This window comes from Arachis hypogaea, chromosome 5, assembly GCF_003086295.3.
Source record: "Arachis hypogaea cultivar Tifrunner chromosome 5, arahy.Tifrunner.gnm2.J5K5, whole genome shotgun sequence".
Taxonomy (NCBI): Eukaryota; Viridiplantae; Streptophyta; class Magnoliopsida; order Fabales; family Fabaceae; genus Arachis; species Arachis hypogaea.
In genome coordinates, this window is record NC_092040.1 from 3411189 (window position 1) to 3437198 (window position 26010).

General features: G+C 32.3%; 2 protein-coding genes across 4 annotated transcripts; one reads left to right on the forward strand and one right to left on the reverse strand.

Annotated features, from left to right (window-relative positions):
* The first annotated feature begins 3935 nt into the window (after window positions 1–3935).
* On the forward strand, window positions 3936–7524 carry LOC112800234 (plant intracellular Ras-group-related LRR protein 4-like). Of its 2 annotated transcripts, none has more exons than XM_025842403.3 (4): window positions 3936–5313; window positions 5469–6385; window positions 6475–6677; window positions 6965–7524. In XM_025842403.3, the coding sequence occupies exons 1-3, from the start codon at window positions 4632–4634 to the stop codon at window positions 6628–6630; spliced, it is 1755 nt and encodes a 584-aa protein (XP_025698188.1). In that variant the 5' UTR covers window positions 3936–4631; the 3' UTR covers window positions 6631–6677; window positions 6965–7524. The 2 variants fall into 2 exon arrangements, with proteins under 2 accessions (XP_025698188.1, XP_025698187.1); XM_025842402.3 differs by having other exon boundaries at window positions 4033–5313; window positions 6992–7524.
* Window positions 7525–15477: 7953 nt separating this feature from the next.
* Window positions 15478–25129, reverse strand: LOC112800235 (mitochondrial phosphate carrier protein 1, mitochondrial-like). 2 transcript variants are annotated; one of them, XM_025842404.3, is made up of 6 exons: window positions 24412–25129; window positions 18065–18414; window positions 17920–17963; window positions 17308–17522; window positions 17094–17218; window positions 15478–15857 (listed from the first exon to the last, which is right to left on the reverse strand). In XM_025842404.3, exons 1-6 carry the CDS (start codon window positions 24547–24549, stop codon window positions 15809–15811), a joined length of 921 nt encoding a protein of 306 aa, XP_025698189.1. In that variant the 5' UTR covers window positions 24550–25129; the 3' UTR covers window positions 15478–15808. The 2 variants fall into 2 exon arrangements, with proteins under 2 accessions (XP_025698189.1, XP_029154023.1); XM_029298190.2 differs by having other exon boundaries at window positions 17090–17218; window positions 24412–25089.
* Between the last annotated feature and the right edge of the window lie 881 nt (window positions 25130–26010).

Genomic DNA, 26010 nt, shown 5'->3' on the forward strand with positions numbered 1-26010 from the left:
TTTGTTATAATTGGTTTATTTTTGTCTATAATATTATTATTTGAAAAAAAATGGATAAATTTATACCAAAAGTATATTCAAAATCAAGAAACGAAAATCTAAAAATAAATAACAATTATACATCAAATAATTAAAATAAATGGTTTCACGATAACTTTTATTCCTTTATTTGTTTTACGTGTGTTATTTTATAGCAGAGTTCAAACCATATTTTTTCAATGTTCACTCCCAATAATTTTGCTGTTCTTAGTATTCTGAACAAATCATCTTTTGTTACAGAAAAAAAGAATAACATTTGGTTCTTTTGATAAAAAACTGAAAAAAATTCTTACTATGATTATGCATGGATGTTAAATTAATTTGCTTGTATTTTGCCCAACACCCACTCGTGTGCATGATGAGAAATCAATATATCATGATTTAGGTTTTAAATCTATATCTGAAAAAAAATAAAAGAAAACTCATTCACTAACACGACACACAATAATAAAATAGCTACATCTATATGATAAATTCATTAATTAAAAAAAATGGTTAAACCTCATACTCAAAAGATACCTTCTAACTCCGATGAACTGATGCCAGTTTAGGACATGTTTGGTTTTTTCTTTTTTTTTTTCAGTATTTACAATTTTGTAAGAGAAGAAGTGAAATATAAAATAAAAATAAAAATAGAATTTTAATTTTATTATAAAATTCCAAAAACAAAAAATATTATAACATAATTTTATAAAAAATCAGAAACCAAACACACTAAATTTCTAAAAAATCTGAAAATTACATTCCATGCAGTGTCACAAGTTTTTTTTCTGTTTATCTACGATATTTTTCATTCAATGGGCCAAAAATTAATTCGTCGCAACTCTGAAGTCCATTTAAAAGTATGCAATATCACAACTTTAATTCAACTATATTGATGAAAAATATATACTATCACTGTTTCACAGTTGATTAATCAAATAAAAACTGAACTATACATCTAAATAATTTGTTTTCTGAGAGCTATATAATTTTATATGCATATTATATGCATATATATACACATTATTGATTCATTCCTCTAAACGAACGGATAAGAATTGAAGGTGTTTTGTGAGGTCAATAGTGTATTGGATCCCGCATCTCAATAATTTTTCATATATATTGAGTGAAATTGGAATATGTATTGTATTATATACATACCCATATATATAGTAGACAATTTCGTAATTGAAATATGTTGAGTTATATGCATGGTGATATGATTGCATGAATAATGAATGATAAGGGGGGCAAGGCCTAACAAGATAACATAAGGGTGAAAGGTGTACCCGACTTTCTCTCACATTGCCTTATATACATTACATTTAACATCATTCATTTTATTATATTATTCCTTCAATCAAGAACTAATAAATTTTCATTCCCATAAATGAGCAATGACATTTATGGCACTACTCATATATGGCACGGTTGTTATAAATACAAATACAAACTTTCAAATTGTAATAACAATATAATTATATTAAACAATTAATTAATTTGAATTAGTTAAATAACCAGTTCATTCTTTTATTTAAATAAATGTCAGAATTTAAATTTTATATTGTATATATAATAACTAATTAAACGACGACAAACTTTTAAATAAAATTTAAATTTATAATTGATTAATTTTTAACTTATTAAATAAAAGGATGTCCCAAAAAAAATTAATAATAATAATAATAGAGAATATTTAATGTAGGGGCATGTATATATATGAACGTGTTGTAGTTTCAGGAGAAATTGATTTCTTTTAATTGGTTTCATAAAATATGATTTTATTGGATTTGGATCCTCTAAAGTTTTTCCCATTTTATTACCCTACAAAGCTTAAATGGCTCTAAAAATGTATGTAAAAGAAAACTTCATATAATATAAATCACATCTTATAAAATCAATTAAGAAAAAAAATAAGAACATCTATAAGTTTTTGGTTGAGAGTCTTTGAATATATCCAAAAATATATCTTGTTCGATTGTATCTGGAAGCTTCTTTGATCTTGAGCGCAGAGTGTGTATCTGCAAAAAATGTTTTAATACTCAAGTTAATAGAGAGATATAAATCAGTTAAATTGTGGGAAAGATTGAGTTTTTTTACCACTCACTTTGTGATCTTTTGTTCGTTTTATAGAAAGATGATTTTGATGTTATAACATAGCTTATCGAGATATAACTTTACTTAAATTAGAATGAAAATATTTTTGTAAAAGTCGTATTCATTTACCGTATGTTATATTTCGGATACTTATGTAATTATGAAATTTAATTTGGTAAAATTTTTTGAAAAGATATTTATATTTAGTAAACTAAAAAACTCATATCCTTATACTTACAGTTTTTAAAAGTTAAAAATATTTTTAAAAACATTAACTTTTTTAAAAAAATAAATTATATTTGTCAAAATTAAAAAATTAAATTTTTATATTAATATTTAATATTTTTAAATTTAAAAAATAATTTTACCAAACACACTTATTATTTGTGTATATTAAAAATTATTTTTAATTTAATTTATTAAATACGGATAAGATAAATATAACTTTTAAAAATTAATTTTTATAAATTATTTAAAAAAATAAAAGTTTTAGTAGGAAGGTGTGGATGAGAGAATAGTGGTGGTTAAGTTGGTGAGAATTGAGATAAATATAGTAATAAATTAAATGAGGTTAAGAAGATATAATGGAGAAGCAAGGCATAAGGGGGGCAAGCGAGTAAGATGAAGATGGGCTTCGCCTCTATGTGAGGGGACATCTATTGCCATAGCACGTGACTCTCTACTATTAATCAATCATTTAATTACATCAACAAATTAATTATGTTTTATTTTTATTTCAATTTAGGGCATCAAGCTATGACACCCATCACCATGATCATCACCCTTTTCTCGCTCACTCACTCATAAATTCATAATAATAATTAATAAGAATAAAGAAATAAATTATGAGAAATATTAGAGATTTATCAAAATTATTATCTTTTATTATTATTTTTAATTGTTAATTTAATTATTTTAGTTTAATAATTTAATAATATATTTTAATTTATATTTTTAAATATTAATTACTAATTAATGACCGAAATTAATAAATTTTAATGACTTTTAATATTTATCATAAATTATATATCTACGAATGAATTTAGAGCATTATAGTGGTCTTTTAATTGTAAATAAAGTGATGAATTGCCACTTTAATTTCTTACTATATTAGACAATAAAACAACGTGGTTTTGATAATATAGAAATATAAAACAGTCTGCTCACATTTTGATTGGAGGTTTTGTTTTGGTTGAACACTAAAGTTAAAGGATGTCATTTTATCATTATCTAACATGATAAAAGAGTCTTAATTTATCATTTTATTTGTTGAGTTATCATAAATAAAAAAATAAAAGACTATTATAATATCTAAAATTTAGATTTAGAGACGATAATAGTGTAATTAAAATCTTAAAAACTAAATGGGTGTAATATTGACTAAGTACTATAGAAATTTAGTAGAGAAACTGATAGTGTCTATTGTTGTGGGGTGTGAAAATAGTGTGAGTATTAGTAATTTTGGCTAGTCTAGTAGCTAGTTCTTTAGTATAAGGATTGAGAATTTAAATTTTGTATGTGCATGTAATAATTTATTGACTAATAACAAATTTTTAAATAAAATTTTGATTTGCGATATCATAAACAACTAAAAAAGGAAAGGGAGCTGCCAGCTGGATACACCCTTTGAACGTGTAACCCTTCTCAGCTCTTGCAGCTGTCCCCACTCCCCATCTTCCAATCTCCTTCTAATCTTAACTTTTTTTATTATATTAATTTTTAGCCAAGTTATAATAATAATAATAATAATAACGGTGATTAGAGAAAAGGTTAATGATGGTAATTTATTAAGAAGTGCAAAAACTGAAGAAAACACTGACACTCAAGTGACCAAAATAAGCAATTTTGATGTATCCGATGCTTGCCAACTCACCATGATTGGATTTCATTCCACTATCCAAGTCTTTCTTATCCAGTAACAAAATGGAAAGCTTTATTACAACATCAATGAATAAGAATGAATCTGAATCTTGGAGTTGGAGGGAACATTACAGCTCCTAATTCTCTTAATACATAACCAACGGCATTTAAAAACCGTTAATAATACCGCGGGCGCATAACCCCTCTGTCCTCTCTCGTTATTTAACCAACATAACAGGGGCATATCTGGAAACACATTAAAAAAACTGCCGCATAAGACAAGCAGAAGAAAGGAGAAGAAGAAGAAGAAAGGAGTAAATATTAGTAGCAGAGAAACCCGCAGATCTTGTTCCATTCTCTCTCACTCACCTCTCAAATTCTTCTCTTCTTCAATTCAAAAAAAGAAAAAAGAGAAAAAATTCACTCCAAAATTAGCTTCGAACAATCAACGAAAAAACGAAACTGGAATTCTTCTGATTCTTCGCTTTTCCTTTCCATTTCCAATTTCAACTGCGAAGCGGCGTCGTTTTTGCAGCTGGGTGTTTTGTGATGGGGGTAAAGTTTTGAGCTTTGGACCCAACAGTAATTAAAGTTTGTTTTGTTTTTAGTTTCTGTGAATTGCTGGGAATAACGTGATTTCGAAGCTAATAAAAATGGAAACTTGGTCGTCGGTGGACACGGTGGTGGAAGAAATAATGAGGATTCACAGATCCTTACCTTCTAGACCCGCCATTGACGAGGTTGAAGCTGCAAAGGTTCTGATTCTGAACGTTGACAAAGAGGACCAAGCGAGAATTGAATCCATTTCCAGGCAGAGTAAGGGTCCCGAAGTGCCTGAAGAGCTTTTCATGGTGCTGCAAGAGATGCAGAGAAGCTTGGTTTATTATCATAGCAAGGAGCAGAAGAGGGAAGCACTGAAGCTACTTGATCTCGAGAATGTCCACTCTCTGTTCGACGAATTGATTCAGAGAGCTTCAAGGTGTGTTTCTTCCAGTCCCTCTGCTTCTAACACTTCGGATTCAAGGAAGCATGGTTACTCCAATGGCTCCGCTTCAACTGCTTCTGTTTCGACGAGCTTTGCGGCGCAGAGTTCGGCGTCTGCTTCGGGTTCTAAGGCCGGTTTTGACGCCCTTCCGAGCTCTTCTGCTGCTGGTTCTTCTATATTGTTCCGTGCGGAGAAGGAGCTTGGGAAGGCTAAGGAGTTGGTAACAAGAGATGATAGTTATGTGAAGAATTCAAAGTCTACATTCTACTCTAATGGATTTGGAATTGAATCAAGTTTACCATCCAAGCCTCAGATATTGGATCCATCTCTGAAAGCCACGACAAGTGCAGGTAAAACCATATATGCTTCTCATTTCTTTACATTCGAATTGGGTTATTATTCTTATGATGATTTTGATTATGTTTAGGTAGTCATATTGGAACTTGGATTGTTTGAATAGGTGGGGATGGTTTTTGTTCTGATGAAATGAATCTTTGTTGTGCAGGCCAAGATGGTAGTGATAAGTTAAGTTTGATCAAACTTGCTAGTTTAATTGAGGTCTCTGCAAAGAAAGGTACTCGTGATCTCAAGCTGCAGAACAAACTGAAGGACCAGGTTGATTGGTTGCCTGATTCGATAGGGAAGTTGTCGAGTTTGGTCACACTTGATTTATCCGAGAACCGGATTACGGCCCTACCTGCCACCATTGGGGGCCTTTCATCCTTGACCAGATTGGACCTGCATTCGAATAGGATCACTGAGCTCCCGGATTCTATTGGAGGTCTCCTCAGCTTGGTCTTTCTTGATTTGAGGGGAAACCAGTTAACATCACTGCCTGCTTCTTTTGGCAGATTGATACGGCTTGAGGAGCTCGATTTGAGTTCGAATATGCTTCCAGTGCTTCCCGATACCATAGGGTCACTTGTTAGCCTAAAAATATTGAATGTGGAGACAAATGATATAGAAGAAATTCCACATTCTATTGGTAACTGTACCAAGCTTAGAGAGCTTCGTGCCGATTACAATCGTCTGAAGGCCCTGCCGGAAGCTGTAGGAAAGATTCAGAGTCTGGAGATTTTGTCTGTCCGGTACAATAACCTCAAGCAACTACCTACAACAATGTCGTCTCTAATAAACCTGAAGGAACTTGATGTGAGTTTCAATGAGCTCGAGTCAGTACCGGAGAGCTTATGTTTCGCGACCTCTCTTGTCAAGATGAACATAGGAAACAATTTCGCTGACATGAGATCCTTACCAAGATCTATTGGGAACCTTGAAATGCTCGAGGAACTGGATATCAGTAACAATCAGATACGAGTCCTTCCGGACTCATTTAGGATGCTCACACGACTACGCGTCCTGCGAGTGGAAGAGAATCCTCTTGAAGTTCCACCAAGACATATAGCTGAAAAGGGGGCACAGGTAACTTCCCTTATCCGTCTAGTTCTTTTGGTATTTCGCTATAGACCTTTCTATTTTTAGAAATCACAATCACTCTTGTTGTATCTCAGGCTGTTGTGGAGTACATGACTGAGCTAGTGGAGAAGAGGGATAAGAAAGATGTAAAAACCCAGCCACTTAAGCAGAAAAAGAGCTGGGCTCAGATCTGCTTCTTTTCCAATTCTAACAAAAGAAAGCGTGATGGAGTTAATTATGTGAAAACCTGAAATGATTTTTTAATCACACCATTGTTGGCATGCAACAGATCCCTTGAGTAAGTTGAATTCGTTTTCCACCACTCGAAGTAAGTTATCAAACTCGAATTAACTCGGGAATCCTTACTAGTTTACTAGTTTGTGTCCCAACCTGAGTTTATTAGTTTAGACGAACTGTCGAGTTTGATAACCTTTTTTCCACAAAATTTACTCGTCTCGTTCCGTTTTATGTTACTATCACTTATCGCTTATCCCTGTAGCGATCGACCGGATAAGTGACAGTAGTAACGGAACGAAGGGAGTAGTTGATGAAATAGTCCTAGCTGTAAGTTTAACCATTGTATAGTTGTATCTGTTGTTCTGTTTGTATCAGGTTCCCTGGTTGTGACATGGCTGGATTTCTTCTGGAGGGAATGATACAATGGCTGCTGATATCTTCTGTTTTCCCATTTGAGAAAGATGTGAAGTGAAGGGCAAAAAGGAAAGAAAAAAGGGACATAGATATCTGTCATTTGCAGTCAGTAACCTGAGCAAGACAAAGGGAATGGTACAACAAGAATGAATTGGCAAATTTCATTTGCAAATTTGCTTTGACTTGGCTGCACAAAATTGTAGTATATTTTCTGATTATTTTTTCTTTTTCTTTTTCTTTATTTTTGTATAATTTGATTTTTCAATTTTATCTCATTTGTATTTGTTGTGTAAGTGTTGTCTTGAAAGCATAATTTGTCAAAAAGAAAAGTGTACAATAGGCAAAATGGGAGGGTAGTTGGGGGAGAACCGAGGTTGATTATGTACTATGTCTGTGTCTGAATCTGTGTCTATCTATGTATTTGTGTCCTCAAATTGTTGTTTCACATTCACTCTCAGCTGTTAAATGAATAACATTTACCTTTATGCCACTCATATTAATGAATATGCTACTGCTACTTTCACTTTGGTTCTGTTTCTATTGTTGACTTCAAGGACAAAAAGATCATTATCATCATCATTAGTTAATATCATAGGTCCCTAGTTATGGTTCATTTAACCACATGGGCAGCTATAGAAAACATTAACTTAAATTAAATGTTGAATAATCATAAATAATTACTTAATGCCATAAAAAAGACATTGACCACTAGTGTCAATATATATGTTCATAAACTTTGGTTGTTTTCCCTATAGACAAAAGCATTGCCAATGTTAATGGGAAAATTACAACTAAGTTGCTAATTCTTAATAAAAGAAACAAATGGAAAGAAAGGGTTATAATATAGGAAGAATTTTAAGTGTATCAGAAATACCGGACTGTTGATTTGAATTATAAAAAATATATATAATATATATTAATTAAAATTAACGGTTAAAATAATTAGAACACTGGTGTTTTCAATACACTTAAAACTTTTTCTATAATATATATACTTGTGACCATGGAAGAAGATAGTTTGGCCAACACATGCCTATATCCTAACTCAACCCTTCATCCAAAATTGGAAGCTTAGTGTGCTACATCACATGCCATTAATCATAAATTAACAAAAAGAATAAATAAAATGAGGTCAATTATTGTATTTAAATTAAATTAAATCAAACCAAACCAAATACATCAAATTTCTCAGCTTCTCTAAGGTGTCAAGTACCTCTTTGAGTATCTGGAAGGGGTCCACTAGATCATGCAACAAGCTTTCACTATCATAGATTTACAGCTAATAATAACAAGTGTTCATACTTATATTTTATATCTCTCTTATAAGGAAAAAAGTGTATTTATATTAATAAGGATTCAATATCCAGGTCAGCCTTTGTTTCATCATGGAAGGATTATCCCTTTCCTTCATCCAAAATATGTACATATAATTTTACAAAATTGAATTATATATATATATATATATATATATATATATATATATATATATATATATATTAATTTTGATAAATTAATAGTATAAAGAGTTTTGCATGGTTATCTAATTAGATTCATGTGTTTAGATTATTTTTTAAATAATAAATTTAAAAGTTAGTTATTAATGTGGCAATAAACAATTAATTGTTTGTTATTTTTTTTACACTCACAGTGTTATATATATAACGCTAATTTTAATCCAAAAATATATATATTTTTAGCTTTTTCAAAATAAAAAAAAAAACTGAAAAATAATATTTTTAAAGTTTGGATTATTTTATAAATTTTACACACATATATAATTATATATAAACTTATTTGTCAATAAAAAATTGAAAGAAAAAGCATAATGTCAAAGGCATTGTGGGGGCAGACAAATACATTCAGCTTATGTGGTTGTTTAGGCCAAAATGTCAAACTTTAATATTGAAATGTTTCAAGTTCTGGCGTGGCTTAATTAGAATTTGGACACCAAATTGCTATTTTAAACATGTTCTTATTGCATTGTCTTAGGAATTGTTCACAAAATTTTGGGAAAAGGTGATACTAGTGATAGTTAATACAAAGTAGTCTTCAAATTAGAGAATAACATTCAAATTATTCATGGATATAATTGGCCCACTTTTGAAATTACTTATGGATGCCTTCAGATTCAACGAATATACCCATAAATGTTATTATCAGATTCTATTAGATGTTTATAAAGTCCACATTGGTATATTATTATCAGACTATCAATAATGCTAGGAAAAAAAACAGTCAAAATTTATTTTATTTAATATTTATTAATTATTGTAATAATTAATAAATATTAAATAAGATAAATTATGATTATTTTTGGCTAATTTTTTTTGTTATTAAATATTATTTGAATTGGGTTAATATGTGTATTTTAAGACACATGTTAAAGTAATTAATTAAGAATATTTTTTTAAGAACATATCAAATTTAAAATTTTATTGCATTTATTATGTAATCATTAAAATAAATGAATTTAAAAACTTTATTAATAGTAATCTTTAAGGGCAATTTACTTATTTAAATTGTTCTATTCTATTGGCAGTAGGTACAAGAGAACAAAAACTGCTAGTACCAAACGCGGTTTACATGTATGTTAGGTTGGTGTGCGTGCGTAAACAGCGGTTTACGTTTAATATGTGTTAATGGGTTCTCTATATAAACCATAGAGGAGCCAAATGTGGAGAGGTAGAGTGTTATTCATAAATGGATGGGGAAGATAATATTAAAAAAATACAATACTCAAAGTATTAAATTATATAAATCAAGACTATTTTTTTTATTCTCATCTCTTTTAAAATTTATAAATAATAAAATAATTTATTTTTAGCCAAAAGTTCACTAAATCATATATTTTTCTCTTTAAAAATCACTTCATTCTCTTTTATTTATATCAACCATATAAAAGAGACTATGAGAGTTTAGAACATGAGTTGTGTTCTTTGCTGCTGATTTGCATTTGAGATTCTAGCTAAATGAATTTTTTTTTTATTTGTGCAATTTTGTTGTTTTATGCCAAAAAATAAAACTATTTGTATTTTATAGTTGATTGATTGGATAAATAATAGTGATAGCATCATAATTTTGATGAATAAAATAAAAAATATAAATATGCATATAATAATTTTTTATTTATATTTATTATTAAAATGAGACTAAATAGCAAATTAAAGAGGGAGTATTCACAGAGTACTAAAATATATAAACTAAGACTAATTTTTTTTATCTTCATCCCTTTTAAAATTCATGAATGATAAAATAATTTATTTTTAGTAAAAAATAGTAAAATTTTTTTATTTGATTTGTTATTTTTAATGAAAAAATTCACTATTTTTTACTAAAAATAAATTATTTTATCATTCATGAGTTTTAGAAGGGATGAATATAAAAAAAATAGTCTTAGTTTATATATTTTAGTACTCTGTCAATACTCACTCTTTGATTTGCTATTTAGTCTTATTTTAATAAGAAATGCAAATAAAAAATTATTACATGCATATTTATATTTTTTATTTTATTCATCAAAATTATGATGCTATCACTATTATTTATCCAATCAATCAACTATAAAATACAAATAGTTTTTATTTTTTGGCATAAAACAATAAAGTTGCACAAATAAAAAAAATTCATTTAGCTAGAACCTCAAAGGCAAATCAGCAGCAAAGAACACAACCCATGTTTCAAACTCTTCGAATCTCCTTTGTATGGTTGATATAAATAAAAGAGAATGACAAATTAAGTTTTTTATTTATGATATTATTTAAACAGTATATACCATTAATTATTTATTTTGTAATTATTTTTTAGATAAAGATTAGTTTTACTATTTGTTTTCATACTCAACGTAAACCGCTGCTGCCTTTAGCGGTTTACATACGTAAACCAATGCACATAAATCGCTACTGATAGTAGCGGTTTATGACCAATCATAATCATGCAGAAATCGCGGCAGACAACAGCAGTTTCTATGCTACCACAACTAAACGTAATCCGCAGTTGGCAGCAGCGGATTCTGTATTTATGTAAATTACTACTGCCAGTAGCGATTTTTATAGATATGTGAAACAATGTATTTGCGTCTTCGTCTTGAAATAATGCATTTACATAATTTTAAAATTGAAACAATTTATTTAAGTGAATTACCCAATTTTTAACACTATATATTAGCTAAATTTATATTTTTTTATTCTCAAATAAGTGTCCTTTTTTCAGAGTTAGTTTTTCATAAATAAGTGTTAATTTAGCAAATTAATATTACATGCTTATAGTTATTTGAGATAATTATGTGACTTAATTTACATAACACTAACACTTTCAATCATTTTCTTAATTTACATGAAAAATCAAAAGCAAAGGCCTTATTACTATAAGAACAGAAGAATAGTAATAATCTCAAAATTTTCAAAATAAATAAATAAATAATTTCAATGTTAGTGAAATGACATTTTAGATCATTCTATAAGATAATGATTGATCACAGCTGAAAATATCACTTCACTAATAATATGAGTATAATGTATTTAAAATCTAAATGCTAAATTTTCATGCTAGTAAAGCTTTAAATTGTCACCGACACCAAAATCTATAGAAGTTGACCTTTGTAGGTAAGGCAAAATAATTTAAGGACATTAATCTTGATTGGAGTTTCAATGTCCTTTTGATAATTTGTTTTTAATATCATTTTTTGGTTTTCATAATAATTATTGGAGGAGGGATCGGAGCCTTTCTTGGTATAAATCAGTGCCAAGTAGCAATCTAGCAAGTGATCAGAATCAAGAGAAATATAAATTGTTGATAGGGATATTAAACTATTTATCTGTTATTTTCATTCCCCCCTCTTAATCAATGAGCATAAAATTTTCATATATGGTGTTCCTAGAAAGCATATATTAATTGAAAAAAAAATCTTAATTCTAATGTTATTGAAGAAATGTTATTATGGAGCTAAAAATGATGCGTAACAATTGTTTATTGAGAAAAAAAAAATAACTGCTCCTAGTAGTATTATTTTTCTTTATTCTTGGGAGTGGTTGGATTAGTTTGTAATTTTCATTATTCAGCATATTAAGTGATTAATACTTTTCTTACAATTTTGATACAATAGCTAATAATAATATCCTCCCAATAATTATTAATAACAAAACATTCATGTTAGGTATATATCAAAATCAGTTACTAAAATTAATCATTGTGTATTTATATAAAAATATATGTATTATTTAATTTATTTTTAATGTATATTTTATATTTTAACATATATTTTATATTAATGATTAATTTTAATAACTGAATTTAGTATACAAAATATTTATTTGGATAACCAGATTATTAAATAAGAAAGAAAGTGTAATAAATATCTTTTAATAAAATATTATTACTCTTTAATAATTGATGGCTAGTATTGTTTTTTCAATGCATAAGTAAAAGCACAGATTTTAAAGTGAAGTTGGATAAACTTTTAAATTTTAAAAAATTACAAAATTTTGTTTGTTAAAATTACTTTTCACATTTAAAATAACTTCAATATACATAAATATGATAAAGAGTAAGAATAAATATAAATATTTATTTGAAAAACACAAATTAACTTTAAAATATTTCTAATTCTTCAAAAACTAAAAAAACAAACACTAAACAGATAAATATTTTTTATGTATCAAAAATAAAATAAAATGCTTCACTTTTCAAAAATTTAAACCTTAAAAAAAAAGACCTGTTTAGCATTCACCTAACCACACTTATGTGGGATTAGATTCGATCTTTGGATAACTATTATGAAAAAGAGTAATATATTGAATATTTTATGCAACTATATATCAACTCATCAATGGATTGGAGAAGGGGGAGAAGGTTCTTCAACTTCCATAACAATTCTTTAATCATTGGCCATTGCAACTAGTTTAATAAATGCAGCATACACACCACGAATATTATTTAAAAATTATATAACTTAGTTGGCGATCAATTCCCAACCTTCCCTACCCCACATTGATGAGTCATATTTATGCACAATAATCCACACTCATCATTCTTAAAATTCAATCTTAACATACAAATTTAATTACATGATTAAATATTTATCACTTTACCTAATTTTTACTAGAAGTACTTCTCATTTTTAAACCAATAATATTCATAGGTTGAGTTAATGAAGCAGATTTGCAAAGCATTATACTTGATCAAAAACTGAGATACAACTAATTTAAGTTAATTTAGTGGTGAATTTATTCGTTTATTAAAATAAGTATTAAAAGTTTAAATTTTATTATTTTGTGTATGTAATAATTTATTAATCAGTAATTAATTTTTTAATAAAACTCAAATTTATAATAAATTAATTTTTAATTTATCGAATTGAGAAATACCACTAAAAAAAACCGAAATGAGAAATTATTTGTGGCTTCAAGATCTAGAAGAAGCTTAAGGATGGTTTGAAGAATGGTCCTGCTTATATGTATTAATTAATAATTAATGGAGTTCCAGGTGGCCCCACGTGTGCCCCCCTCACAGTTATATATTTGCATGAATGGTTGGTTGCCAGAAAAGTGTATGGCAATATACAACTGGGAATTATTCAATTATGTTACCCTGACCTTATTATTATTATTATTATTATTATTATTATTATTATTACATCACTTAGTACAATTTGCTAATTTAACACCTTGAAGATTTACATTGACAAGTTCAAATCATCTATTTTTTTTGGTTATTATAGAAGCTGGGTACGATTTGGACCAAGAAATAAGAGCTTTGGGTCAATATTATGATAATCAAAAAGAAATTTGTTGCTTTCGAAAATATATAAAAAGGGGTTATCAAAAACAACTTTGCTATGAATCCCGTGAAAGCTTTCTTATATGAGAGAACACGTCATACAAATAGTTTTTATGATCCTAAAAAATCACCCTCACCATCTTCCCACGTCAAAAGATTTGGTAAAAAATCACCCTCACTAGCTTCTACTTAGTATTTAGTTCTTAACTTATTTTAATATATATTTTATATACATAAAATATAATTGGTTGTTGTATTTTGTGGAGGCCCTAAATCCTAGTTTTTGTGTAGAAAGTTAGAATATGGCAAAGACATGATCATGAATCTTGTGTTATAAAAAGAAGGGTAGTTAAGGGGGCCAACCCTTGCCTTAAAGTTTTGGTGGATATTGACATTATACAAAGTCATGTTAATGATAATGAAATTGCAATGACATGTGGTGAGTTGTGACAATACCCTCATTTATCAGCTACATGCCACTCTCCTCGTGAACACCATCATCCTTCTTCTCTTCAATTCAATAATACTCTCCATCATTCACTTTCTTATATACTACTAATTATAGTTAACACCTAACTCTACCTTTTTACTCAAATCAACACAAGGATAATATTGGAAACATTTTAAGTGTTTCACTATTTTTTAAGTATTTTTGTAATTTTAGCTGTTGATTTAACTATATATATAAATTTTATAATTAAGATCAACGGCTGACTAAAACACCTAAAATACTTAATTTTTAATCGTCGTGTATGAAGCCCTATTTTTTTTTCTTTGTGAATTCCATAAATATTTTGATTTTATGTTAAGTATCAGTTTAGTGAAATCTGTCAAAAAAATTATATTTCAAGGTTATTATTGGCCTTTTAAGCTTTTTTATAAATTTTATAATTAAGATCAACGACTAAAATGACTAAAACACCTAAAATACTTAATTTCTAATTGTCGTGTATGAAGCTCTAATTTTTTTTTCTTTGTGAATTTCCATAAATATTAGGGGTGAGCACGGGTCGGTTTGGTTCGGGTTTATGGTAAAATTAGAACCAAACCGATTAAGAACGGATTGGTTCGGTTCGGGTAATTGGGTACCCGACTTTGAAATTCATAACAAAAAAACAAATCTTTATCTTAAAAATTCAACAAATACAATAAACATGTAACATTAATAGAAATAATCCAAACATGTTAAATACCAAATACATTAAAAACTAAATTCATTAAAATCAAAACATATTAATAGTGAATAATTTTTGTCTAATGAAAAAATCATATATATATTTTTTATTTTTTTATTTAATTAATATATGATCGAGTTCGCGGGTTGGTTTAGGTTCCGCACTCCAAAACCGATACCCGAACCAATTATTAACAAAGATTATCGGTTTGGTTCGGATTGGACCCAATTACCCGTTGATTCCAGAACCAATTTAATTGGTTCGGTTCAGGTTCGGACGGGTAATCAGAACCCGCTACCTGTGCTCACCCCTAATAAATATTTTTATTTTATGTTCGTGTCAGTTTAGTGAAATCTGTCAAAAAAATTATATTTCAAGGTTATTATTGGCCTTTTTAAGCTTCTTTATAGACTAAATTGTGGATGCTTCAATTTTTTAGGTTAAATTGAAAATTTGGTCCAAACAATATTATGAAAATAACTGATACCACAAACAATATAAGAAGTGAGAACTTAATATCAGATAAAATTGAGGGAGGCAATGGCACCATAAATGGTAAACTGATAGCAAAGACATTGCTGGTAAATGTTCAAGTTCTTTGGCTAAATCCATGGCTACTACAAGAAGTAATAACAGAAATTGGCTCTTTTCTTCAAAACCAAACTTCAAAAGCTTATCTGAAACCCTATCATGACAGAATTCAAGGTTGATAAATGGTGGCAGAAAACAAAAAAGCTGCCACAAAAAAATTATTCCGGTGTATACTATAAAATCGTCTTGCAATCGATGCAAAAATTAGACTGCAGACTGCAGACTGCGGAATTCCATTCTAGCTTGCATCATCTCTCAAGTCGGTTGCAACTTCGCCACTAGTCGGCCTGCGAGATCACAAAAAGATACATTTCAAAATGCTTGGATTTCATAAATGGTAGGTTGATTCAGAGTTATCAAATGGAACAACATAGATCAATCAAAACAAAATCTATTAGATAATTAGCAGTTAATGGCTTTCCAAACTTCTCATTAGATAACATTTTTTTTTCTGATCAAGCAGTACATGCTAGTGGCTAGTTCAGAAGTTCAAAAGCCATGCAGTTCTATTCTCAGCATTTTTTTTTCTTTTGTTGGTTAACATATCCTAATGATAATTCTCTAATATTAACATCATTACTACAGAAAACATAAATCATAAACCTGCTTCCCTGCAGTAAAAGATTTATATGTTTTTTTTGTATACATTCATTCACTCCTTACATTGTTAGTAAAAAACATTTCAAGGCCCTACTGAAGTCAAAGATCATAGCCCAATGGTTATAATCTTTTCTTGTATTCTGCTTACTAGAGAAAGATTAGCCGACCACACCTAGTGGGAGGATAAGGCTCTGTTGTTGTTGTTACTTACTAGAGAAAGATCAAATTTGATATCGACTGTGATTAATAATCAACAATAGCTTTTGTGACCCAGCTGATCATTTTGTTACAGTTTGTTAATCCCCTTCAAGCAAATAATGATGTTATCTAGGTGACATAGTTTTCATGCTTCCACCTATCACCAAATTTTCTTTTGGAGCTGAAAATAGTTCAGTTCTTTCTGAAGCAAACTATTATGCAAATGACTAATTCAATCGTTATTTATATACCGGCATTTCCGTATGATCATGTCATGACAGAGAGACAAAGAAAAACATCAATGATTCAATGTTGGTGCAAATATAGATGTAAACTATAAACTATGTGCAAGTGGAATGAGCTGATGGCCTATGTTAGAAGATACAAACTTAATCAACACATGAAATCCATATTTCATGAAAAGGAACCTTTCACAGATATATCAGATCAAATTTCTTCTCCATGTATTTGCAAATTTAAATTTTCAGTGAAAGTTATTCACTGTTGAATGATTAATTATGAGCAAGTTACTTCAGTTTACTCCCTCCTTTGTTTTCTCATTAACAATCAAAGGAGGAAAACAATTACATCCTGAAATATAATTATAACCGAAGTGCAGAATGTTGGATTCAAAGTTGAGTTAATAATAATATTTGAATCAAACAGAAGACCACAAAGAAAACTAATAAATATCACTTAAAAAAGCCTAGGAGTAACGCACTTACAGTCCGCCTAAAACTTTGATGGTGTCATAGAAAAACCATTGCAAAGTTATCGAGGGACCAACAAGCAAAAGTCGAATAGGAAGGCTCCTGGTAAATAGATTGGCAAACCCAATTTTTCTGATAGCCTGCACACGGAGAATTAGCGGATCACATTTAGTACAACATATCGAATCTTAAAAAGAAATCATAAAACAAAAAGTGGAAAAATGAGTACCAGCATGAAACTATCGGCCTTTCTGTTATAGAGAGAGGATACAATATTGTCAGCAGGATTGGAAATGAAACTACCAACAGATCCGGCTGCATATCCAGCTATACATGTCACACCAAGCTGTTGAGCTATAGAACAATCTTCCTTTCTTCTTTTAGCAACATTACGATACAAAAAATCAACGGAATGCTCAAATGTTGCAAACATAACCATGGAAACTGCCCAAAAGGAAACAGGACACTTATTCAGTTCATTGATGATATGATGATATCATCACTGCAACTATTTACCCCTCACCTAATACAAATGAACAAAATTAACAATTACAAAGTCCAAGCTTACAGAGTACTCAGCATGATTGGCCTAAAATAAGTTTTTTATTATTATTGTCAATTATCACCCATCAGGCAACTAATGCCAATAACCGTATCAGCATGATTCAAGTTATACAGAAACATATTTTTGGGATGTTAAGTAGATGGGGAAAAGCAAGATGTAATCACCTATTGCAGAATTTTCTGGCAGATAGTTAAGAACACCCTAGTTTTCAAGTATAAATTTTTACCAGCCTAACTAGCTAAATTAAATACAAGTTTTAAGAGATTATGAAATTACATGGAAGGTTTCGACCCAAAAGTGGAAAAAGTCCACGGTAGAATCTGCAAGGAGTAAACCAAACATAGAATATAAATAATCATGATCACCCCTAGAGACAAGTTCATTAGAAGCACGAAATTTAACGAGTTCAATCTTTCTTTACCCTCGTGTGCCTTCTGCTGCATATAACTTCGGAAAGCCATCGTGCAAGCCCTTAGCAAAGCATGGTTGCGCTTGAACCCTCACTTTTACAGCTTCAAATGGACACAATGCTAGATTGGCAAACATTTCAGCAGACGCACTACTGAGAAAGTAAACAAAGTTCCTGTTCTGGTCTACGAACACATTGGAATAAACCCCCTTAAAATATTCATAGAGACCAAACCTACAGCCACCCTGTGCGCCGTAGCCAAAGAACTTGCCAGTCCATCCCCTCCAAAGGGCAGAAGGCCCTTGTTCCCTCAGTAAGGAAGAAAAGCACTTGGAAATGCTGTAATACTTCACAGGGTACACCTATATGTAACAAAAAACCAATTCCCCATAAGAGACATGATCAAGTTAACAACAAGATCATTCAATTAATCATTACAAACACTCATAACACTCTCATGCTGTTAAGGGCACCCCCTGAAACAAAATTCAATCCTAACAAAATTGTTTGCTAATACAAAATTGATGATATCTCACTCACATGACATAAGGGCACCCTAAAATATTAAAACTTTTGCAACAAATCAGTGTAATTATAACATAAAAATTATTATTTCTTGTTTAAATTAATTTTGTACAAAAACCCTAGCAGAGAAAGAGTACGTACTCCGTACTCAAAGAGAATGAGAGAAGGAGAAAGCGGGGACGAGCGGTTGAGGGTGAAACACGGTGAGGAAGATGGCCATGCCATCGGAAGAGATAAGGGGGAGAGCGTGGGTGGGTGTGCATCCGGTGTTAAGGAGGGTTCTTCTCGAGAGGGGTTAGGAAAGCCAACCAAGGTCTCTTTTAGAGATAAAGTTATTGGTGCAGAAAAGTCTAAGGCCTTTGCATTAGTAGGGTCTTTATCTGGGGATGGTATCGCGACGGTGACAGGTAAGCAGGGTGATTCTCGTCCACCAAGTGTCAGTTTTACCAAGGAGGCAAAGAGCTGTCTAGCTGAACCTTATAAGGAAGCCATCGTGATCAAGGTGCTGGATAAGTATTATGGCTACACGGCTCTCATGCATAAGCTCCGGATAGTATGGCGCATCAAAGGAGGGTTTGATTTGTTGGATGTGGGATTTGGATATTTTTTGGTTAAATTTGATATTGCTGGGGATCGTGAGAAAGTCATTCTTGGTGGCCCGTGGTTGATAGACGGTCACTATGTTGCAGTAAAGCCATGGGATGTGGATTTTAGGCCATGCGAAAAATCCTTTGGATCAACGCTGGTATGGATTCGAGTCTCGGGACTTCCAATTTGGTGCTACCAGGAACAAGCAATGCTGCGAATTGCTTCTGCAATTGGGATTCCGGTGAAAGTAGATTTGGCTACTAAGCTTGCAGAAAGAGGAAAATATGCCCGAGCTTGTGTTCAAATTAATCTTGAGTTGCCTGTAATTAAACATATTATAGTGGAGGGTGTGACTTATGAAGTGGAGTACGAGAGTTTACAGTTGATTTGTGCTACTTGTGCACGGTATGGGCATGATAAATCGTTGTGCATGGAGAAGGAGTCCTTGGAAGGAAACATAAATTCCTTTGGTGATGGAAAAAATAATGAAGCCCCAACACTAGTGCCACACAACAATCATGAGATTCAAAAAGAGGCTGAATCAGAAGCTCGTGATTTGGGTGAGAAATTAGGAGTTGTTAAAGGGAAGGATGTGGTTACGGAATCATTGGCTCCTCACGTGCCTGATGGTCTTGTTAATGAGGCATGCATGGATGATGGAGAGGGCTGGCAACAAGTGCTGCGTAAGAAAAAATTTACAATGGGCCAGTCATCAGGTTTGAAGGACCAAGATGGAAAGCAGCACAAGTTTGGTTCGAGAAGGGTTCCAAGGCCCAATTTGCATGGTGATGGAGGCAAATCAACTGGCATTAGGATGGGGAAGCAAGAAAAACATGAAATTGCGCCATCTCCATCGCGCAGAACTCCTGCACGTCGTGGAATTTCTCTACGGAAGCGTCCTCGGCCTTCCTCCTTGCAGAACTCGCCAGTTGATAAAAATGGTGGCACAACGGAGGAAACCTTAGTAGATGGAAGCATGGCAAATGCAGTGTCAGGGGGTCCAAAGGTGGCAATTATTGAGGATCAGAGTGTGCCAGTACCGCAGGACAAACCACCTATTGAGGTTGGTGATTCTGTTTAGAGTTTATGTTCTTATTTATTATGTCCCTATTATTTATGGATAGTTTAAATATGATTGTTTGGAATATTAGGGGTGCTTCTAATAAGTTAGCCCGGGTGCATTGTAAGGAACTTGTTAGGAAATTTAGACCTGTTTTCTTTATTGTGGTTGAAACTCACTCCCCTTTTCAGCATTTAAAATTATTTTGGGAAAGGTTGGGGTATCACTCTGTTGGTATAGTAGAGGCAGAGGGGCATAAGGGAGGTATTTGGTTTCTATCCTCTATGAAGGGTGTTTGTTGTAAGTTCATTGATGCTTTTGATCAGGGTGTTACTGTTGAGGTTCACTTTGATAATTTAATTTGGAGGTGTAGTGGTATTTATGGCAGTCCTCAATTTAATAAAAGGGTTCTCCTTTGGGATTATCTTGTTGCACAATCCATGGTTTTTCAAGGACCTTGGATTGTTCTTGGTGATTTTAATGAAGTCAAATTTTCTCATGAATCTAAGGGCTGTCAATTTTCTCATCAAAGAGCAGACATGTTTGCTACTTCATTAGGGGATAGTGGTTTGTTTGATCTGAAGACTATCGGGAGGCAGTTTTCTTGGTACAGGAGGGTGAAAAATTATGTTGACGTGGCAAAAAAGCTTGATCGAGTATGTATAAATAGTAGTTGGTTATCTATCTTTCCAGAGGCTTATGCAGAAGTTTTAAATAGGCTTCAGTCTGATCATTGCCCTATTCTGGTGCGTTGTAAAGGTCGTCCTCAGCCTAAAGGGAATCGACCTTTCCGATTTGTTGCTGCTTGGGCTACTCATCCTGGGTATAAAGATATTGTGAACCAGTCATGGTGGTCTGGAAATAGAGGAATTCATGGCAAGCTTTCAGAAGTACAGAAGAATTCACTAGAGTTTAACTCGAAAGTATTTGGTAACATTTTTGTTAAGAAATGTGAATTAGAGCAGCAGATTAATTATTTACAAAAGCGTTTGGAAGTGGTGGATAGTATTTATTTGCGTCAGAAAGAGCAACAGTTGCTTGATGATTATAATAATACTCTAGTGCAAGAAGAGCTCCTATGGTTCCAAAAGTCCAGAGAGCAGTGGGTAAGGTTCGGGGATAGGAATACAAGATTCTTTCATATTCAAACTCTTGCGCGAAGGAAGCATAATAAGATTCATGGCCTTTTTCTCAAGGATGGAGTGTGGGAAACTGATCCAGAGGTTCTGAGTCAAGAAGCAGAGTCTTTCTATAAAAGCTTATTCTGTCATTTGGATGATGTTGATTTGGGTTGCCTTGGTGATGTGCCTCTTCCTTCTCTGAATGAGGAAGCTTGCAATAATCTTACGGCACCAGTTACTATGGAGGAAGTTAAAACAGCTGTTTTTCACATGAACTCTTTTAAAGCTCCAGGTCCGGATGGGTTTCAAGCTTTCTTCTTCAAAGAATATTGGGAGATCATTGGTTTTGATGTTTGGAAGATGGTTAAGCAGGCATTCTCCGGTGTTACTCTTGATCCGAGAATGTTGGAGACTTTACTGGTTCTCATTCCAAAGGTTGAATCACCGGTATCTATGAAAGATTTCAGGCCGATTAGTCTCTGCAATGTAGTTTACAAGATCATCACGAAGGTCCTTGTTAATAGGCTTCGTCCTCATCTTGCGGAGATTGTTGGCCCGCTTCAAGGAGGATTTATTCCGGGACGAGGAACTCCTGACAACATCATTATTGCTCAAGAAGTCCTCCACTTTATGAAGAAGACTAAATCAAAGAAAGGCACACTGGCCTTTAAGATTGATCTGGAGAAAGCTTATGATAGAGTTGACTGGAGGTTTTTAGCTCATACCCTTAAGAGCTTTGGTTTTCCTATTCCTACACTTAATTTGATTATGAATTGTGTCACTGCTTCTTCCTTATCTATTCTTTGGAATGGGAGTCGTCTGAATGGCTTTACTCCTAGCCGAGGTCTTAGACAAGGAGACCCTATGTCACCCTATCTTTTTGTGTTGTGTATGGAGCGACTGGCATGCTTTATTAGTCATCAGGTTGATTTGGGCTTGTGGGAGCCGGTTGCTATTTCTAGAGGGGGACCAAGAATATCCCATTTAATGTTTGCGGATGACTTGCTTCTATTCTGTAAAGCTACAAAGAGACAAGTGCAAAATGTGATGTTGGTTTTAGAGAGTTTTTGCAAAGCATCTGGGATGAAGATTAATGTGGAGAAGTCTAAAGCGCTTTGCTCCAAGAATGTCTCTGCAAGAAGGAAAGAGGTTTTCACTGGGGTATCCTCTATCAGATTTGTCCAGGATTTGGGCAAGTATCTTGGAGTTACCCTTAGCCATTCTAGGGTGACTCGTTCAGCTTTCAATGGTGTCCTGGATAAGATTCGGAGTAGGCTAGCAAGCTGGAAAGGGAGTTTACTCAATCGGGCTGGTAGACTCTGCTTGGTTAATTCTGTTGCCGCTGCTATTCCCACGTACCAGATGCAGGTCTCTATTTTTCCCAAAGGAATCATTAGTAAATTGGAGTCTATGATGAGGAATTTTCTTTGGAAAGGACAAGTTGATGGAAGAGGATTGAATCTTGTTAGTTGGAAGGTACTGGTTACTCCAAAAAAATATGGAGGTTTGGGGATTAGAGATCCTTATTGTGTAAATATTGCTCTTCTTGGGAAGCTAGTTTGGACTTTTTTCCAGCAGCCAAACAAGCTATGGGTCCAATTATTGGATGCCAAATACCGATCATCTCTATATGACTGTTTTAGTTATCCTAAGAACAAGGACTCTCCCATTTGGAGGTGTCTTTGCAAGGCTTGGAAAGTGTTGAAGGATGGGTTTGCTTGGTGTATTGGAGATTTGAACCAGAATTTTTGGTTTTCTAGCTGGAGGAGAAAAGGACGGTTATCTAATGAGATGGATTATGTCCACATTTCTGATTCGAATCTCCGGATACAGGATATTTGGTCGGTTGGTAGGTGGCATTTGGATACTCTTTATTCTCCTTTATCTCAAAATCTGAAAGATAATATTCTCTCTTACAATCCAGATGAACAAGCAGGTCCGGAAGTGGGTTGGTATTGGAGTGGGTCTGCTGCCAAAGTCTATGACTCACGCAATGGTTACTTGTGGTTGTGTAAGCAGCTGTTTGGTTGGGAGGAGAGGGAGAATTGGCTTTGGCTTTGGCGTCAGCTTGTTCCGGAAAAGCATAAATTTTTGGCTTGGTTGTGTCTTAAGGAGGCTCTTCCTACTGCAAGTTTTCGCTTTAGAAGAGGGATGTCGTCATCGGATATGTGTCCAAGATGTCTTTCTAGCCAGGAATCGGTTATACATTGTATTCGGGATTGTCCAAAAGCTCAGCTTGTCTGGCAAAGGTTGGATATTCCTTGTCATCCTTTGGATTTGAAGAACTGGTTCTTGTATCATAGCAGAGAGCACCCGTTCAAGTTCTTTTCGGGACTTTGGTGGATATGGCGAGCAAGGAATAACGACATCTTTAATCCCCATGAAACTTGGCCTCCGGAAAAAGTCATTTGTCTGGCATTAACTTCAGAAAAGGAGCTTAGAAATATTTTTGAATTACAACGTATGTCCCTTCCCTCTACTCTAAATGGTTTTTGGAATCCCCCATCCATTGGTACTTTTAAGATTAATTGTGATGCTAGTTATTTTGGTTCGGGTGATAGTGTTGGTTTTGCTTGTGTTATTAGAGATTGTAATGGGAGCTGGCAAAGGGGGTGTTTGGGAATGATTGAGAGTAATAGTATTCTTCAAGGAGAATTGTTTGCTATTTGGAGAGGATATCTCTTAGCTTGGGATGTGGGTCAACGAGATGTTATTTGTGAGACAGATTGTGTGGAAGCATTTAATCTTGTTACTCAAGATGGTTTTGGGTTTATTGATCCACTGGTGCTCAAAATAAGAGATATCATGCATTGGAATTGGCGTGTTGACTTTCGTTTGATTATGAGAGATGCAAACACGGTGGCAGATACTATGGCAAAGATGGCGATGAAGTTACAACTTTCGCATGTGGAGCTTCTTTCACCTTGGGAGGAGTTTAAGAGTAGTCTTAAACGGGACTGTCCCTCTATTTAAGCAGTTCCTTGTTTTATTTTTTTTGTTTTTCTTTGTTTAATTTATTTCAGTCACCAAAAAAAAAAAAAAAATAACATAAAATTGAAATGCACCTGCATGTTGACCTTCAAGACATCAAGAGGAGTTAGAGCAATATGGGTAGTGCCAGCACTGAGCATTCCGCCAACAGCACAAAGAGCATAATACCTGGGGCTCAATTCCTCAGAGATTCTTCTTCCTTCCATGGCCATGATAAAAAACCAAGCCACCCCAAATGAAAAAGGAACAAAAAACTGAACTAACTCGTTCCTTCTTCAGTGAAAGAACTCAACCTCCATTCACACTAACAAAAATACTCATCAAAGTTAAGTTTTTTAAGCACACTATAGATTTTGACCACTCAATAGTTTTGTGGGCACAAACAAAGGAATCAAATTTAGGCAGTGATACGCGCCACTCTAACTAGGACTATGGAATCTGATTCTACAAAATGTAAATGCAAATAAAAATGCTAAACCCGAATCCAGATACCTCCAATCCCATATTGCAGGAACTTCTTTGGGGTTTCCGGAGAAGGTGTTCGAGAAAAACCCCCAATGAGGAACAATTCAAAATTGGCCCCTTTCTTTTAATGGAAAAATAATAATAAATAAAATAAATAAATGTATTTAAGAAGAAAAATAAAAGAAAGAAGTTTCTAATTGTTGTATAAGCAAAGAGATGTATTATAGCCATGCTTTTCTTTTGGCAAAATGCATGGCCACGTTACTAAAATTAAATAAATATTGATTGATTGATAGATCATGATTCAGTGCTATTAAATGGAATTTCAGAATTTGAATCTATAACTTGACTTTTATTTGGTTTGCCAAAGTCACTTTCAATTGTGCTTTTCATTTTCTTTGTAATAACTAATAAGTACTCTCACTTGTGTAATTTCGTTTACACAAAAAATGCTGTTTCTTCTAGAATATACACTTTTTCTATATGTTTTATTTAACTCATGTTAAGAATATTAATGCCTTTTAGAAAAAAGCAAAAATATAATATATTTTAAATAATAATTTATTATTAGAAATATTGAATGAAATAATAAATTTTAAATTTTATTTTTTCTCAAAAATTAAAATTTATTTATTAAAAAAAGTTATTGAAAACATTTAAAGATAAGTTTTATATATATGATTTTTAAATTTTGAATAAAATAAGGATATTGAGGGAACAAATAGGATTATAATTTATAAATATAATTGTGATTAATATTTTGTTTTCATGAATTCTTTTTTTTGGGTCAGGATTTTCATAATATTTTTAAAATTCATACATCTTTTTTCTTTTTGGGGTTTGAAATGTTCAATTGCTTGGCCCAAAAAATTTCAGTTTGGTGTTGTACTCAACTACTCATCATACTTTTGGTCTATCTGGGAAACTCATACCAGGCCCATATTAAAGATACTACATTAGCACCTATTGAAGTTTTGTGGTCCCAAAAAGGAAAAAGCCCAACAGTGGCCCAATCTAACCTATTATTAGTTATTACTATAGTGCTTTAACCCAACGCTGATCCACTACAATACGAGGTCATAATTATTTTTAATTTTATTCAGATACGGATAACAAAACCCAGACAAAAAAGACATATCCACAGAGGTGAAGTTTTATGAATAAAAATAGTCTCTCTTTCTATTGGGCTTTATCACCCATTTCAAAAT